The sequence below is a fragment of the Staurois parvus genome, unplaced genomic scaffold (assembly GCF_062004578.1).
Source record: "Staurois parvus isolate SC_StPar_1 unplaced genomic scaffold, SC_StPar_1.0 ptg003363l, whole genome shotgun sequence".
NCBI classification, from domain to species: domain Eukaryota; kingdom Metazoa; phylum Chordata; class Amphibia; order Anura; family Ranidae; genus Staurois; species Staurois parvus.
This window is the reverse complement of record NW_028321159.1, coordinates 15,001-33,697: the sequence shown is the minus strand read 5'-3', so window position 1 is coordinate 33,697 and position 18,697 is coordinate 15,001. Positions and strand designations below refer to the sequence as shown.

The 18,697-nt window shown below is 45.7% G+C and overlaps 1 protein-coding gene across 1 annotated transcript in view; it reads left to right on the top strand.

Moving 5' to 3' along the window:
• Window positions 1-15,896: 15,896 nt before the first annotated feature.
• Window positions 15,897-18,697, top strand: part of LOC149428280 (POU domain, class 3, transcription factor 4-B) — a 4,472-nt gene continuing 1,671 nt past the window's right edge. The window contains exon 1 of the mRNA XM_089667550.1: window positions 15,897-18,697. This exon is cut by the window's right edge and continues 1,671 nt beyond it. Within this exon, the coding sequence (XP_089523676.1) occupies window positions 15,933-16,985 (1,053 nt within the window). The 5' untranslated portion in view covers window positions 15,897-15,932 and the 3' untranslated portion in view covers window positions 16,986-18,697.

Genomic DNA, 18,697 nt, shown 5'->3' with positions numbered 1-18,697 from the left:
AGGTCGCAGGGCGGTAAAGTATGGCAGCCTCTCTTCACTCAGCCGTCACAGCAGTCCTACACCCAGCTGTACAAGGATGGTGTCACTGAGGTGGGGGTCACACCGCCGGGATGGTGATATTGTGGGAACGGACAGCGGCGCTGCGCACACGGCGGGGGGGGGAGGGGTCACTAACACCTCTGCAGGGTATTAAACTGGGATTAATCTCGCGTTTAATCCGGGGAGCAACAAACACAGCGAGGGGACCGCTAATGACACAAAGCAGCATTGTGTGCGACTGCTCGTGCAGCGCAGAGACCACTGTGTGCGACCGACTGCACAACGCCAACACCATTGTGACCGATTGTACAACGCCAACACCATTGTGACCGATTGTACAACGCCAACACCATTGTGACCGATTGTACAACGCCAACACCATTGTGACCGATTGTACAACACCATTGTGACCGATTGTACAACACCATTGTGACCGATTGTACAACACCATTGTGACCGATTGTACAACGCCAACACCATTGTGACCGATTGTACAACGCCAACACCATTGTGACCGATTGTACAACACCATTGTGACCGATTGTACAACGCCAACACCATTGTGACCGATTGTACAACGCCAACACCATTGTGTGCGCCCGATTGTACAACGCCAACACCATTGTGACCGATTGTACAACACCAACACCATTGTGACCGATTGTACAACACCAACACCATTGTGACCGATTGTACAACACCATTGTGACCGATTGTACAACACCATTGTGACCGATTGTACAACACCATTGTGACCGATTGTACAACACCATTGTGACCGATTGTACAACACCATTGTGTGCGCCCGATTGTACAATGCCAACACCATTGTGACCGATTGTACAACGCCAACACCATTGTGACCGATTGTACAGCACCATTGTGACCGATTGTACAACACCAACACCATCGTGACCGATTGTACAGCACCATTGTGACCGATTGTACAACACCATTGTGACCGATTGTACAACGCCGACACCATTGTGTGCGCCCGATTGTACAACGCCAACACCATTGTGACCGATTGTACAGCACCATTGTGACCGATTGTACAACACCAACACCATCGTGACCGATTGTACAGCACCATTGTGACCGATTGTACAACACCATTGTGACCGATTGTACAACGCCGACACCATTGTGTGCGCCCGATTGTACAACGCCAACACCATCGTGACCGATTGTACAACACCATTGTGACCGATTGTACAACACCATTGTGACCGATTGTACAACGCCAACACCATCGTGACCGATTGTACAACACCATTGTGACCGATTGTACAACACCAACACCATTGTGACCGATTGTACAACACCGACACCATTGTGACCGATTGTACAACACCATCGTGACCGATTGTACAGCACCATTGTGACCGATTGTACAACACCATTGTGACCGATTGTACAACGCCAACACCATTGTGACCGATTGTACAATGCCAACACCATCGTGACCGATTGTACAACGCCAACACCATTGTGTGCGCCCGATTGTACAACGCCGACACCATTGTGACCGATTGTACAACACCAACACCATTGTGACCGATTGTACAACACCATTGTGACCGATTGTACAACGCCAACACCATCGTGACCGATTGTACAACACCATCGTGACCGATTGTACAACGCCAACACCATCGTGACCGATTGTACAACACCATTGTGACCGATTGTACAACACCAACACCATTGTGACCGATTGTACAACACCATCGTGACCGATTGTACAACGCCAACACCATCGTGACCGATTGTACAACACCAACACCATTGTGACCGATTGTACAACGCCAACACCATTGTGACCGATTGTACAACGCCAACACCATCGTGACCGATTGTACAACACCATTGTGACCGATTGTACAACGCCAACACCATTGTGTGCGCCCGATTGTACAACGCCGACACCATTGTGACCGATTGTACAACACCATTGTGACCGATTGTACAACGCCAACACCATCGTGACCGATTGTACAACACCATTGTGACCGATTGTACAACGCCAACACCATCGTGACCGATTGTACAACACCATTGTGACCGATTGTACAGCACCATTGTGACCGATTGTACAACACCAACACCATTGTGACCGATTGTACAACGCCGACACCATTGTGACCGATTGTACAACACCATCGTGACCGATTGTACAGCACCATTGTGACCGATTGTACAACACCATTGTGACCGATTGTACAGCACCATTGTGACCGATTGTACAACACCAACACCATTGTGACCGATTGTACAACACCAACACCATTGTGACCGATTGTACAACGCCGACACCATTGTGACTGATTGTACAACTCCATTGTGTGCGACCCTGTGTGTACTGGTACTCCATGTCGTAGTGTGTTCTGGTACCCCATGACGTAGTGTGTTCCGGTACTCCATGACGTAGTGTGGTCCGGTACCCCATGACGTAGTGTGTTCTGGTACCCCATGACATAGTATGTTCCGGTACCCCATGACGTAGTGTGTTCCGGTACCCCATGACGTAGTGTGTTCCAGTACCCCATGACGTAGTGTGTTCCGGTACCCCATGAGGTAGTGTGTTTTCCGGTTCCCCATGACGTAGTGTGTTCTGGTACCCCGTGACGTAATGTGTACCTGTACCCCGTGACGTAGTGTGTTCCAGTACCCCGTGACGTAGTGTGTTCCAGTACCCCATGACGTAGTGTGTTCCGGTACTCCATGACGTAGTGTGTTCCGGTACCCCATGACGTAGTGTGTTCCGGTACCCCATGACGTAGTGTGTTCCGGTACCCCATGACGTAGTGTGTTCCGGTAGCCCATGGCGTAGTGTGTTCTGGTACTCCATGACGTAGTGTAGTACCCGTACCCCATGACGTAGTGTGTTCTGGTACCCCATGACGTGGTATGTTCCGGTACCCCATGACGTAGTGTGTTCCGGTACCCCATTACGTAGTGTATTCCGGTACCCCATGACGTAGTGTGTTCCGGTACCCCATGACGTAGTGTGTTCCGGTACCCCATGACGTAGTGTGTTCCGGTACTCCATGACGTAGTGTGTTCCGGTACTCCATGACGTAGTGTGTTCCGGTACCCCATGACATAGTGTGTTCCGGTACCCCATGACGTAGTGTGTTCCGGTACCCCATGAAGTAGTGTGTTCTGGTACCCCATGACATAGTATGTTCCGGTACCCCATGACGTAGTGTGTTCCGGTACTCCATGACGTAGTGTGTTCCGGTACCCCATGACGTAGTGTGTTCCGGTACCCCATGACGTAGTGTGTTCCAGTACCCCATGACGTAGTGTGTTCCGGTACCCCGTGACGTAATGTGTACCTGTACCCCGTGACGTAGTGTGTTCCAGTACCCCATGACGTAGTGTGTTCCGGTACTCCATGACGTAGTGTGTTCCGGTACCCCATGACGTAGTGTGTTCCGGTACCCCATGACGTAGTGTGTTCCGGTACTCCATGACGTAGTGTGTTCCGGTACCCCATGACGTAGTGTGTTCCGGTACCCCATGACGTAGTGTGTTCCGGTAGCCCATGGCGTAGTGTGTTCTGGTACTCCATGACGTAGTGTAGTACCCGTACCCCATGACGTAGTGTGTTCTGGTACCCCATGACGTGGTATGTTCCGGTACCCCATGACGTAGTGTGTTCCGGTACCCCATTACGTAGTGTATTCCGGTACCCCATGACGTAGTGTGTTCTGGTACCCCATGACGTAGTGTGTTCCGGTACCCCATGACGTAGTGTGTTCCGGTACCCCATTACGTAGTGTATTCCGGTACCCCATGATGTAGTGTGTTCTGGTACCCCATGACGTAGTGTAATACCCGTACCCCATGACGTAGTGTGTTCTGGTACCCCATGACGTAGTGTGTTTTCCGGTTCCCCATGACGTAGTGTGTTCTGGTACCCCATGACGTAGTGTATTCCGGTACCCCATGACGTAGTGTGTTCTGGTACCCCATGACGTAGTGTAGTACCCGTACCCCATGACGTAGTGTGTTCTGGTACCCCATGACGTAGTGTGTACCCGTACCCCATGACGTAGTGTGTTCCGGTACTCCGTGACGTAGTGTGTTCCGGTACCCCATGAAGTAAAGTGTGTAACATACAAGAGTGTAAATGTCCCATTGCTTTATATTGTCCCTGTTCACACCCAAACACTGAGGCGCCTGACGCTTGAAAAAGCACAGGAGCTTCATTTCTGGCAGATTTCGGCACTTTTAGCCCATTGACTTCAATGGGAGCCAACAAAAAATAGAACAATGAAAATGTACGAGGGCCCAAAGAATCTCCTGAGCGGCACATTACTCGTAAGTCATGTGGGCAAAAACAGCCTTCAAGATGGCCTGAACATGCTATGTACATCCGAACACCAATCACAGCACACGGCTCCAGCGTACCCACCGGCTTCAGCAGAGTTCAGGAAATCACCCTCCATGCTGACGTACGCGGCCGCGCACTGCCTCGCCTTATCGTTGTATTTGACTGGATTGGATCAACCCACAGAAACGCAGAACGAGGGACAATTCCCTCCACCCTGTAATGGGACACTTTCCTCCCGTCGGTGCATTTGGATGGTTTAAAAATTAAACTGAAAGCAGGAAAACGTGTCCAAGGTGAGCCGGAGCTCAGAGTAATCATCATGCCTGGAGGTCCTAAAATGTTTAATAATCAACTACAGACAGCCTGGCAATGGGGAAATCGAATGGAATTCTGGGGGCATCATTAGAGGGGTCACCGGCAGGAGGAAGGAGGTCCTGATTCTTCTATATAAATCCTATCACTAGAGGGGTCACCGGCAGGAGGAAGGAGGTCCTGATTCCTCTATATAGATCCTATCACTAGAGGGGTCACCGGCAGGAAGAAGGAGGTCCTGATTCCTCTATATGGATCCTATCACTAGAGGGGTCACCGGCAGGAGGAAGGAGGTCCTGATTCCTCTAAATAGATCTATCACTAGAGGGGTCACCGGCAGGAGGAAGGAGGTCCTGATTCCTCTAAATAGATCTATCACTAGAGGGGTCACCGGCAGGAGGAAGGAGGTCCCGATTCCTCTATATAGATCCTATCACTAGAGGGGTCACCAGGGGGAGGAAGGAGGTCCTGATTCCTCTATACAGATCCTATTACTGGAGGGGTCACCGGCAGGAGGAAGGAGGTCCCGATTCCTCTATATAGATCTTTATATCACTAGAGGGGTCACCGGCAGGAGGAAGGAGGTCCTGATTCCTCTATATAGATCCTATCACTAGAGGGGTCACCGGCAGGAGGAAGGAGGTCCTGATTCCTCTATATAGATCTATCACTAGAGGGGTCACCGGCAGGAGGAAGGAGGTCCTGATTCCTCTATATAGATCCTGTCACTAGAGGGGTCACCGGCAGGAAGAAGGAGGTCCTGATTCCTCTAAATAGATCTATCACTAGAGGGGTCACCGGCAGGAGGAAGGAGGTCCTGATTCCTCTATATAGATCTATCACTAGAGGGGTCACCAGCAGGAGGAAGGAGGTCCCGATTCCTCTATATAGATCTTTATATCACTAGAGGGGTCACCGGCAGGAGGAAGGAGGTCCTGATTCCTCTATATAGATCTATCACTAGAGGGGTCACTGGCAGGAGGAAGGAGGTCCTGATTCCTCTATATAGATCTATCACTAGAGGGGTCACCGGCAGGAGGAAGGAGGTCCTGATTCCTCTATATAGACCTTTAGTTAGACCTCAAGAAAAAAAAAGATACCAGAAAATGGCGCAGACTCGATGGGGCGCTCGGTCTTTTCCCGCCGTCACTCTTCTATGTTTTTTCCGTACAACAAATTGCGTCATTCAGAGCGCCAGGAACGACCGCCCCCAACTGATATTGGAAATACAGAATGAAATGAATATCCAGCAATTTGGAGATTTTTCTCGGGCAAATTCTTTTTTTTTTTGCCCCTCAACTTTACTGCTTGCGGCTGAATAAATGTTGGCCATTCTCCCGGCACAAGAGCTTACAATCAGACATGAACGTCTTCAAGGGAATCCGGCTTCTCCCACAAATCTGCTGCAATCTATCGTCTCATCGATCGCCCACCAACCTTCGTTCCATGGCTGCAATCCGATCCCGCCCTCTTGCGGAGACCCCGCCCTAACGCTGGCCATGTGGCTGTGAGGTATTCGGTTAAAACCGATCGTCTTTTTTTATTATTATAAATGTTCGTTCTTTTTTTTTTTCCAGTGATCCCGCCACACACCTTCATTTTCAAGGATGCAATAGCCAGTCAACGACTTCACGCTCTGTCACAGGTACATCGGTTGATGCGCGCGACGCCACGGAAACTAGACCGCGCCATACATATTAAAATTCAGTCAGATCAAAGAGAATATTTCCGCGCCTTCCCGTGAATATTCCAGCCGCTTCGGTCAGAAGTTCTGATTACATCTGGTGGAATCCCCCCTCCCCTCCCCCCGGCTCATTAAAATTAGCAACTGGATTTAAACAACTGATTGATTGCGACCAGAACACAATATAACACATCATAGAGGAGCCGATCGACTATGGGGGGGGGGGGGGGACGTCTCAGAGGGATGTGCACTGAGATGTTACAAAGCGCAGAGCAAACTGTCAGTGATATATAAATAATAACAATTATTAGTAAATACGGTGAAAGTGTTCATTTCCATCATTTTGAGATTTTTTTTTCTGTCTTTGCACAATTGGGAATTCGAATGAACACAACTTCCCCCGGAGCCGCTGATCGCATCCACCTTCTCCCTGCCAGGTGAACTGTCACTGATCCTTCAGTACATCGACCCCACAACTGCCTACAGAGAAGAACCCCCCGCACACCTGCCGAGCACCAAAACAGCACCATATACTAGATACACAAAGTACACAAAATACACAAAGTACATAAAATACACAATATATATATATATAATATACACAAAGTACACAAAATACACAATATATATATATAATATACACAAAGTACATAAAATACACAGTATACACAATATATATAATATACATAATATACACAATAACTCATGGAGCCCCCGGGCAATAGGGGATCATGGGGCCCCTGTGTCCTCGCCCACACTCAAACAACACCCAAAAAAGCCCATGAAAGGTACCAGGGGCATCTCATGGGGCCCCCTACTGACCCCGGGCCCTCGGGCAGTGCCCAAATTCCCAAATGGTCAATCCACCCCTGAATAAACATAATATACACAATATACACAATATACATAATATACACAATATACACAATATACATAATATACATAATATACACAATATACATAATATACACAGCAGGGGCGGACTGACAACTCATGGAGCCCCCGGGCAATAGGGGATCATGGGGCCCCTGTGTCCTTGCCCAAACTCAAAAAAGCCTAGGAAAAAGGTACCAGGGGCATCTCATGGGGCCCCCTACTGACCCCGGGCCCTCGGGCAGTGCCCGAGTTTCCAAATGGTCAGTCCGCCCCTGATACAGAGTATACACAATATACACAATATACACAATATACATAATATACACAACATACATAATATACATAATATACATAATATACATAATATACATAATATACATAATATACACAATATACATAATATACATAATATACACAATATACATAATATACATAATATACATAATATACATAATATACATAATATACATAATATACATAATATACACAATATACATAATATACATAATATACACAACATACATAATATACATAATATACATAATATACACAATATACATAATATACATAATATACACAATATACATAATATACATAATATACACAATATACATAATATACATAATATACATAATATACACAATATACATAATATACATAATATACACAATATACATAATATACACAACATACATAATATACATAATATACATAATATACACAACATACATAATATACATAATATACACAATATACACAATATACATAATATACACAACATACATAATATACACAACATACATAATATATATAATATACACAATATACACAATATACATAATATACACAACATACATAATATACACAATATACACAACATACATAATATACATAATATACACAACATACATAATATACATAATATACATAATATACACAATATACATAATATACATAATATACATAATATACACAACATACATAATATACACAATATACATGCTGGGAATTGTCAGCCACCACAACCACCAATCACACAACAGATGTCACACATCATAGAAAGCCACGAATATACTTCCCAAACATCGCCCATAAATCACGCATGTCTGCTCACAGCACCTGAACTACACAAACACACCGCACATTATCCAACCTTCTGCAACTCATACTGGAGGCACGCAACGACTTTACACAGCGACAAAAATCGCTGAGTAATGTACAACCTTCTACACTTCCCTGTATACAATACAACCAGGGGCGGACTGACCATTTGGAAACTCGGGAGCTGCCCGAGGGCCCGGGATCAGTAGGGGGCCCCATGAGATGCCCCTGGTACCTTTTTCATAGGCTTTTTTGAGTTTGGGCAAGGACACAGGGGCCCCATGATCCCCTATTGCCCGGGGGCCCCATGAGTTGTCAGTTGGCCCCTGAATACAACCACACAAAGTACTACACAAAATACTTCTCTGTATACAACTCAGCCACGGATATTACTACACAGTATACAACCTTCTACAAACCTCTGTATAGGATGTAAATACACCGATTGTATACAACTGCACAAATTGTTACACCATATACTTCTGTGTACACAGCAGACACTCAGATTGTTACACAATAAACAACCTTCCACAATACTCTGTATACAATGCATATACACACAAAGTATTACCCAGTATACACATCGACACTTCAACTCATGAAACTACTTATATAATATCCAACAATCCACTCTATAAGATACAAGTTATAAAATACAAATACACAAAGTGTAGGACAATATACCATCCTCTACACGTCTCTGTATACAATGTATACAGGGGCGGACTGACAACTCATGGGGCCCCCCCGGCAATAGGGGATCATGGGGCCCCTGTGTCCTTGCCCAAACTCAAAAAAGCCTATGAAAAAGGTACCAGGGGCATCTCATGGGGCCCCCTACTGACCCCGGGCTCTCGGGCAGTGCCTGAGTTTCCAAATGGTCAGTCCGCCCCTGATATATATATATGTTTGTACAATATACAACCTTCTACGGTTCTTTATATACAGTGCAGCCACACAACTAGTTACACAGCATGAAACCTACAAATCATACCACTAGCCTGCCTCCCCTATATACAACTAGACAAACTATCACAGTATACACCATATACATAATATACACAGTATACACCATATACACCATATACATAATATACACAATATACATAATATACATAATATACATAATATACATAATATACATAATATACACAATATACATAATATACACAATATACACAATATACATAATATACACAATATACACCATATACACCATATACACAATATACATAATATACATAATATACACAATATACACAATATACACAATATACATAATATACATAATATACACAATATACACAATATACACAATATACACCATATACACAATATACACAATATACACAATATACATAATATACACAATATACATAATATACACAATATACACAATATACATAATATACACAATATACACAATATACACAATATACATAGTATACATAATATACATAATATACACAGTATACACCATACACATAATATACACATTATACACAATATACATAATATACATAATATACATAATATACACTTCAATTCAATGGGACTTCACAACTAGTTATACAATATGGAACAATCCACTCTTTAGGCTGTAAGTTATAAAATGCGTATACACAAACCACAACACAGTATACTACCTACTACACTTCACTGTATACTGTATACATACACAGATTCCTACACCATATACAACCCTCTGTATACAATGTACACATACAGATTCCCACACAATATACAACTCTCTACATATCATACCACTAGCTTGCCTCCGCTATATACAACTAAACAAACTATCACAGTATACATAATATACACAATGGGATCATACAACTAGATATACAATTTATAACAATGACCTCTTTAAACTACAATCCTTAAAATGCAAATACACAAACTGCTACACAATGTAACACCTTCTACATGTCTCTGTATATAAGGTCCATCCCCATATTATGATACAATATACAACCTTCTACAATACTTGGTATACATTGTACATTTACCTATTTATACATATATAGAACCCTCTCCCTCCATCTCATGTGAACTCACATTGTATACAATATACAACATGTTACACCAGTCTGTATACTTTGTTCATTTTTATATTCTTATGCAATATGCAGCCTTCTACAGCGCTCTGTATATAAGGACCATACATGTATTATGATACAATATACAACCTTCTATAATACTTGGTATACGGTATATACTCTTCTACCCTCCTCTGTATATGGTATATACTCTTCTACAATACTCTGTATATAAAGTACATATACATACGGTATACAGCCTTCTATAATACTATACAATGTAAATACACATAATGGATGCAATATACAACCTTCTACACCGCTTCCTGTATACAAGGTATATACTCTTCTACCCTCCTCTGTATATAAAGTACATATACATACTTTATACAGCTTTCTACAATACTCTGTATACGGTATATACTCTTCTACCCTCCTCTGTATACAGTATATACTCTTCTACAATACTCTGTATACGGTATATACTCTTCTACCCTCCTCTGTATACAGTATATACTCTTCTACAATACTCTGTATACGGTATATACTCTTCTACAATACTCTGTATATAAAGTACATATATTACACAGCCTTGTAGACGTCAGTGTGTACACTACAACTACCCCCCCCCATGTGACTCCCCCATACAACCCTCAGCTGTACCCCCCCCCCCCATGTGACTCCCCCATACAACCCTCAGCTGTACCCCCACCCATGTGACTCCCCCATACAACCCCCAGCTGTACCCCCCACCCATGTGACTCCCCCATACAACCCCCAGCTGTACCCCCCACCCATGTGACTCCCCCATACAACCCTCAGCTGTACCCCCCCACCCATGTGACTCCCCCATACAACCCCCAGCTGTACCCCCACCCATGTGACTCCCCCATACAACCCCCAGCTGTACCCCCCCCCCCCCATGTGACTCCCCCATACAACCCTCAGCTGTACCCCCCACCCATGTGACTCCCCCATACAACCCCCAGCTGTACCCCCCACCCATGTGACTCCCCCATACAACCCCCAGCTGTACTCCCCACCCATGTGACTCCCCCCATACAACCCCCAGCTGTACCCCCCCCCCCCCATGTGACTCCCCCATACAACCCCCAGCTGTACCCCCCATGTGACTCCCCCATACAACCTGCAGCTGCCCCCCCCCATGTGACTCCCCCATACAACCCCCAGCTGTACCCCCCAGAGCAGAGTGACAAGACAGACAATGGCCCCCCTGGCAGCCCCCCACACATTGCAGGGTGACCCCCCAACACACATAATAAACCTTATATCCCATCAGTCACTACAGGCAGTGCGACACCCCAACAATACAACATTACCGCCCCCCCTCCCCTCCCCCAATCCCGACAATACAAAGCCCGATCTGTATCAATAGACAATCAATAGAAATAATCAGAAATTAACCCTTTGCGGGCCGAAGGATCGGCAGGAGATATTGTATCAGATGCAGCCATCAGGGGGCCAGGTCGGGGGTACCTTCAGAGCCGTTGTGTGTGTCCGGGGCCCCGGAGGGTGGATGTGGCCCCTCGGAGGCCCCTGTGAGCCGCTGACAGTCTGGGAATTAATGAGCCCGGCGCTGCACGCTCGCCTCTTTTATTCCGCTAAACAGATGAAAATATATGCTAATGTAAATCAAGCGGAACCCGGGAGCAGCCGCGAAATAATTCACCGAATTTCCAGACCAATAAGAGCTCCGGCGAAGAGAACGAGTCGCCTCCATTCCGCTACAGGAGAAGGGTCAGCCGGCGGCGGCCAGGAGCGGCCACACTGCCAGCCAGGCGCGGAGACGCTGCGACAAGCCGCCGCTTCAGGCGGGGAAATTCGCCTGCTTTCGGCAGTTTTTCGCTGCCACACATTGGGGGGGGAGGGGGAGGATGAGCAAGAAAATGGGGAAAATAAATTAATGAGATACAAAATTCAATTTTTTTACTGTGAAATTTAATCAAAAGACACAACGTAACAAACGCATCACATGGGGGGGGTACAAGACCCTCATTACGGGGGGGGGGGGGGGGCCGCACAGAGGGATGGGACCTATAGGAAGCCCTAGGATGGGGGGGTACAAGACCCTCATTACGGGGGGCGCACAGAGGGATGGGACGGGAGGACTCACTGCTGCTGGGGGGATTTAGAGCTGAGTATGGGAATGGGGGGGGGGTGTATTTTAGGAGGGTGAATATTTAGCAGAAAGGGGTGAATATTAGGGATGAAGGTGAATATTTGGGAGAAAGGGGTGAATATTTAGGGTGGACGGGTGAATATTTAGCATGAAGAAGTGAATAGGTGAATATTTAGGTGGACGGGTGAATATTTTGTATGAAGAGGTGAATAGGTGAATATTTAGGGTGAAGGGGGGTGAATATTTAGAATTAATAGGTCAATATGTAGGGTGGGGTGAATATTTAGGAAGGCGGTGGTAAATATTTAGGATGAAGGATGAATATTTTGCATGAAGAGGTGAATATTTGGTGGACGGGTGAATATTAAAGATGAAGAGGTGAATATTTCGGATGCAGGGGGTGAATATTTAGGATGAAGAGGTGAATATGTGTTGGACGGGTGGATATTAAGGATGAAGGGGTGACTATTTAGGAAGGGGTATAAAGAAGGGCATTATTTAGGATGGAAGGGGTTACATTTTCAGGATGATGGGTGAATATTAAGACGGGGGGGGGGGGGGGGGGTATTTAGTAAGGTGATGGTGAATATTGAAGATGAAGAGGGTGAATATTTAGGATAGAGGGGTAGATTTCATAGGAAGGAGGGGCGAATATTTAATCAAGGGGTGAATATTTAGGAGGGGATTTTGGTAAGGGGTGCAATTAAGATGGAAGGAGGAGAATGGGAGGGGGTGACTATTTAGGAAGTATGTTTAGGATAGGGGAGGGGGTAAATATTTATTAAGGGGGTGAATATTAATGGGGGGAGGGTGGTATTTAGGAAGGGTGTTTTTAAGATGAAAGAATGTTTATAATGAAGGTGGAGATATGTAGGAAGGGGGTGAATATCTAGGACGGGGTGAATATCTAGGACGGGGTGAATATCTAGGAGGGGGTGAATATCTAGGAGGGGGGTGAATATCTAGGAGGGGGGTGAATATCTAGGACGGGGTGAATATCTAGGACGGGGTGAATATCTAGGACGGGGTGAATATCTAGGACGGGGTGAATATCTAGGAGGGGGTGAATATCTAGGAGGGGGGTGAATATCTAGGAGGGGGTGAATATCTAGGACGGGGTGAATATCTAGGACGGGGTGAATATCTAGGACGGGGTGAATATCTAGGAGGGGGTGAATATCTAGGACGGGTGAATATCTAGGGGGGGTATTTAGGATTATATAAGATGGAAGGGGAGAATATTTAATTAATTTAAGATGTAGGGGGTGACAGTTTAGATTTGAGGGGTATATATTAGGAAGGAGTGATATTTAGGAGGGGGGGGGGTTATTTAGCATGAACGGGTGAGAATGTTTAGGATGGAGGGGTGAATATTTAAGAAGGGATTTGAATATATATATATATATATAGGAAGAGGGTAAATATTTATGCAGAGGGGTGGATATTTAGGAGGGGATGAATATTCAGGGATGGGGTGAATATTTAGGGAATAGGTGAATTTTCAAGTAAGGGGTGAATATTTAGGCGGGGAGTATTGAGCATGGAAGGGTAAGAATGTTTAGTAAGAAGGGGGTGAATATTTAGGGAAGGGGTGAATATTTAGGGAAGGGATGAATAATTAGGGAAGGGGTGAATATTCAGTGAAAGGGGGAATTTTCAGGGAAGGGGGTGAAAATTTAGGGAAGGGGTGAATTTTCAGGGAAAGGGTGAATATTCAGGGAAAGGGGTGAATATTTAGGGAAAGGGTGAATTTTCAGGGAAGGGGTGAATATTTAGGGAAGGGGTGAATATTCAGGGAAGGGGTGAATATTTAGGGAAAGGGGTGAATATTCAGGGAAAGGGGTGAATATTTAGAGAAAGGGGTGAATATTTAGGGAAAGGGTGAATTTTCAGGGAAGGGGTTAATATTCATGGTATATGGTGAATATTTAGGGAAAGGGGTGAATATTCAGGGAAAGGGTGAATATTTAGGGAAGGGGTGAATATTCAGGGAATGGGTGAATATTTAGGGAAAGTGGTGAATATTCAGGGAAAGGGTGAATTTTCAGGGAAGGGGTGAATATTTAGTTAAGGGGTGAATATTCGGGGAAGGGGTGAATATGTAGGGAAGGGGTGAATATTCAGGGAAGGGGTGAATTTCCAGGGAAGGGGTTAATATTCAGGGAAGGGGTCAATATTCCGGAAAGGGGTGAATATTCAGGGAAGGGGTGAATATTCAGGGATGGGGTGAATATTCAGGGAAGGGGTGAATTTCCAGGGAAGGGGTGAATATTCAGGGAAGGGGTGAATATTCAGGAAAGGTGAATATTCAGGGAAGGGGTGAATATTCAGGGAAGGGGAGAATTTCCAGGGAAGGGGTGAATATTCAGGGAAGGGGTGAATATTTAGGAAAGGGGTGAATTTCCAGGGAAGGGGTGAATATTCAGGGAAGGGGTGAATATTCAGGAAAGGTGAATATTCAGGGAAGGGGTGAATATTCAGGGAAGGGGTGAATTTCCAGGGAAGGGGTGAATATTCAGGGAAGGGGGGAATTTCCAGGGAAGGGGTGAATGTTCAGGGAAGGGGTGAATATTCAGGAAAATGGTGAATTTCCAGGGAAGGGGTGAATGTTCAGGGAAGGGGTGAATGTTCAGGGAAGGGGTGAATTTCCAGGGAAGGGGTGAATATTCAGGGAAGTTGTGAATATTCAGGGAAGGGGTGAATATTCAGGGAAGGGGTGAATGTTCAGGGAAGGGGTGAATATTCAGAGAAGGGGTGAATGTTCAGGGAAGGGGTGAATATGTAGGGAAGGGGTGAATATTCAGGGAAGGGTTGAATTTCCTGGGAAGGGGTGAATATTCAGGGAAGGGGTGAATTTCCAGGGAAGGGGTGAATATTCAGGGAAGGGGTGAATGTTCAGGGAAGGGGTGAATATGTAGGAAAGGGGTGAATATTCAGGGAAGGGTTGAATTTCCAGGGAAGGGGTGAATATTCAGGGAAGGGGTGAATATTCAGGAAAATGGTGAATATTCAGGGAAGGGGTGAATTTCCAGGGAAGGGGTGAATGTTCAGGGAAGGGGTGAATTTCCAGGGAAGGGTGAATATTCAGGAAAATGGTGAATAATCAGGGAAGGGGTGAATGTTCAGGGAAGGGGTGAATATGTAGGCAGACAGTGGAGAATATTTCCAGATTCCTGCAGGCAGGGAAGGGTTAATCCCCGGCACTCTCAGGAGCCAATGAAGACTTCCTCCTCAGCAGCAGTTAACCCCTGCCAGTGCCAAGCTGCTGTGCAGGCAGAGTCCCTCCCCCCGGCGGTCCCCATTGGCTGGGGGTGCTGTCACTGATCAGGCTCCCCTTACCTTGTAGATGTCAGGGGCTGGAGCCTGTGCCACACTCTGACTGGCAGGGGAGCCGAAATGGCCACAGCTGCCTCCAATCCCTACAGCCTCCTGAGCAGCCCAGCCCTGGTCCATGCAGAACCTGGCAGCATGCAGCAGGGAAGCCCCTTCAGGAACCCCCAGAAGCTGCTGCAGACCGACTACCTGCAGGGGGTGCCCAGCAATGGCCACCCTCTGGGGCACCATTGGATGAGCAGCCTGGCCGATGTCAACCCTTGGGCTAGCAGCCCCCTGGAGCAGCAGGACATCAAGCCTGGTAGAGAAGACCTCCAGCTAGGGGCCATCATCCACCACAGGTCGCCCCATGCCAACCACCCGAACGCCTGGGGGGCCAGCCCGGTCCATAACAACCCCTCTCTGACCTCCAGCGGCCAGGCCATCTACTCCCAGCCTGGCTTCAGTGTCAGTGGCATGCTGGACCATGGTGCCCTCACCCCACCACCACCCCAGACTGTGAGCACCCAAAGCCTACACCCGGTGCTCAGAGATGCCACCGAGCATGGGGACCTCAACAGCCACCACTGCCAGGACCATTCCGACGAGGAGACCCCCACCTCCGACGAGCTGGAGCAGTTTGCCAAGCAGTTCAAACAAAGGAGGATCAAGTTGGGCTTCACCCAGGCTGACGTGGGCTTGGCACTGGGCACCCTCTATGGGAATGTCTTCTCCCAGACCACCATCTGCAGGTTCGAAGCCCTCCAGCTCAGCTTCAAGAACATGTGCAAGCTGAAGCCCCTTCTGAACAAGTGGCTGGAGGAGGCTGACTCCTCCACTGGGAGCCCCACCAGCATAGACAAGATCGCAGCTCAGGGCAGGAAGAGGAAGAAGAGGACCTCCATAGAGGTGAGTGTCAAGGGGGTGCTGGAGACCCACTTTCTGAAATGCCCCAAACCCGCAGCCCAGGAGATCTCCTCCCTGGCAGACAGCCTGCAGCTGGAGAAGGAGGTGGTCCGGGTCTGGTTCTGTAACAGGAGACAGAAAGAGAAAAGGATGACCCCACCAGGAGACCCCCAACAACACGAAGTCTTCTCCCACAGCGTCAAATCAGACTCATCCTGCCATGATCTCTGACCAGAGGACACCTGGACAACATGGACTCTGGAGTTTTCCTAAAAAACAAAAAAAGAACAAAAATGAAAAAAAAGAGCTTTTTCTTAACTTATATTCTCTTCTGGAGGAAGGAAACATTAAAAAAAAGAAACTTTATACAAAATAAAATTCAGTAGAAGACTCCAGGAGCTTGGAGCTCCAGACATGGCAATACCAGAATGACCTATTCTAGCCAAGATGTTTACTGGACACTTCTTGTCTTGTCCTCTCCCAGAGACTTGTGTGCCTCTCTGCCTTCCAGCGCCTTGACCACAGCAGAATCTATCAGGTGACCTTCCTTTTATTAGAGATTTCAAAAAAAAAAAAGAGAAATTAATTTTTTGTTCTAGCCGCCATTGTTTTATGGAGAACCTCAAAGTCTGGGAATGGGTTTTCTTGTGTCTGGAGGTGTCTTTGCTGTCCCAAGATCTGAGTTGGTCCAAGATCTGAGATGGTCCAAGATCTGAGATGGTCTAAGATCTGAGATGGTCCAAGATCCAACATCTGAGATGGTCCAAGATCTGAGATGGTCCGAGATCCAACATCTGAGATGGTCCAAGATCTGAGATGGTCCGAGATCCAACATCTGAGATGGTCCAAGATCCAACATCTGAGATGGTCCAAGATCCAACATCTGAGATGGTCCAAGATCCAACATCTGAGATGGTCCAAGATCTGAGATGGAAAAACCATCCACCTTCTTCTTCTGCAACAATTTCTAATTCATTTTATTTTATTTTTATTTTTTTCATTTTTTTTTTGATCATTTTTTTTTCATTTTTTTTAAGAGTTTCCAGGCTAAAAAAAAACAAACAAACCACAAGTGTATCTTCTGTATGTCCTAGCATTATGTATAATCCAAGGCTGTCTATGGAGCATTGCTGCATGTCATGTATTCACTATCACGTATCATTATGCATCTTATATATTTTTATTTTGTAGCTTTTGTTGTATATGGAAGAGGTTCGGTGTGACAGAGGGGTCTCTGTAGGTCTGGGGAAGGAAGGGAGGGGGTGTTCTCAGACCTCTCCCCCCCCCCCCCCCTTTCTCTCTCTTTGGGTTTTGTTCTCTTGCTGCAATCAAAATTCACAGATGTCACTGGTCCCAGCGGTGTCTATGGAATGTTCTCCCAGTGGTGGCAGAATACTGGGGACCTAAAAATGTGCCCTGAACACCTTACACGGTGATCGATCATTCTTCTTCAGTTCCTTATTTATCATGTCCACGCGGTCACACACATGCAAATCATGTCAGCACTAGCAGGTTATTTATTATTTTAAATATTTTAAATTTTTTTTTTTTTTTAATTTTTTTAATTTTTTATTTAATTTTTTATTTTTTTTTTAGCTTTCAAAATCTGACCTGTGATTATCCCAGAAGTGTTAAATTCACTGTTATAGTTCCCAGTACACCTGCTGGAGGTGGTGGTGGTGGTGGGGGGGGGGGGTACCCTCCCTGCCTGTACTACTACTTCTATAAATCATTATTCTGCTTCTATTCTTACTATTTCTGTAAAAAAAATCATTTTAATAACAACCCCCTCACTCTTTGTTTCAGTTTTTTTTTGTACTGACTCATTCTGTACCCTCTCTCTCTGTCTCCTCCCGTTCATTCAACTACTTTTTTTGTAAAAAAAAAATATTTTTGTAAAATAATTCTTAATAACAACCCTCCCCTCATTTTTTTTTCTCTCA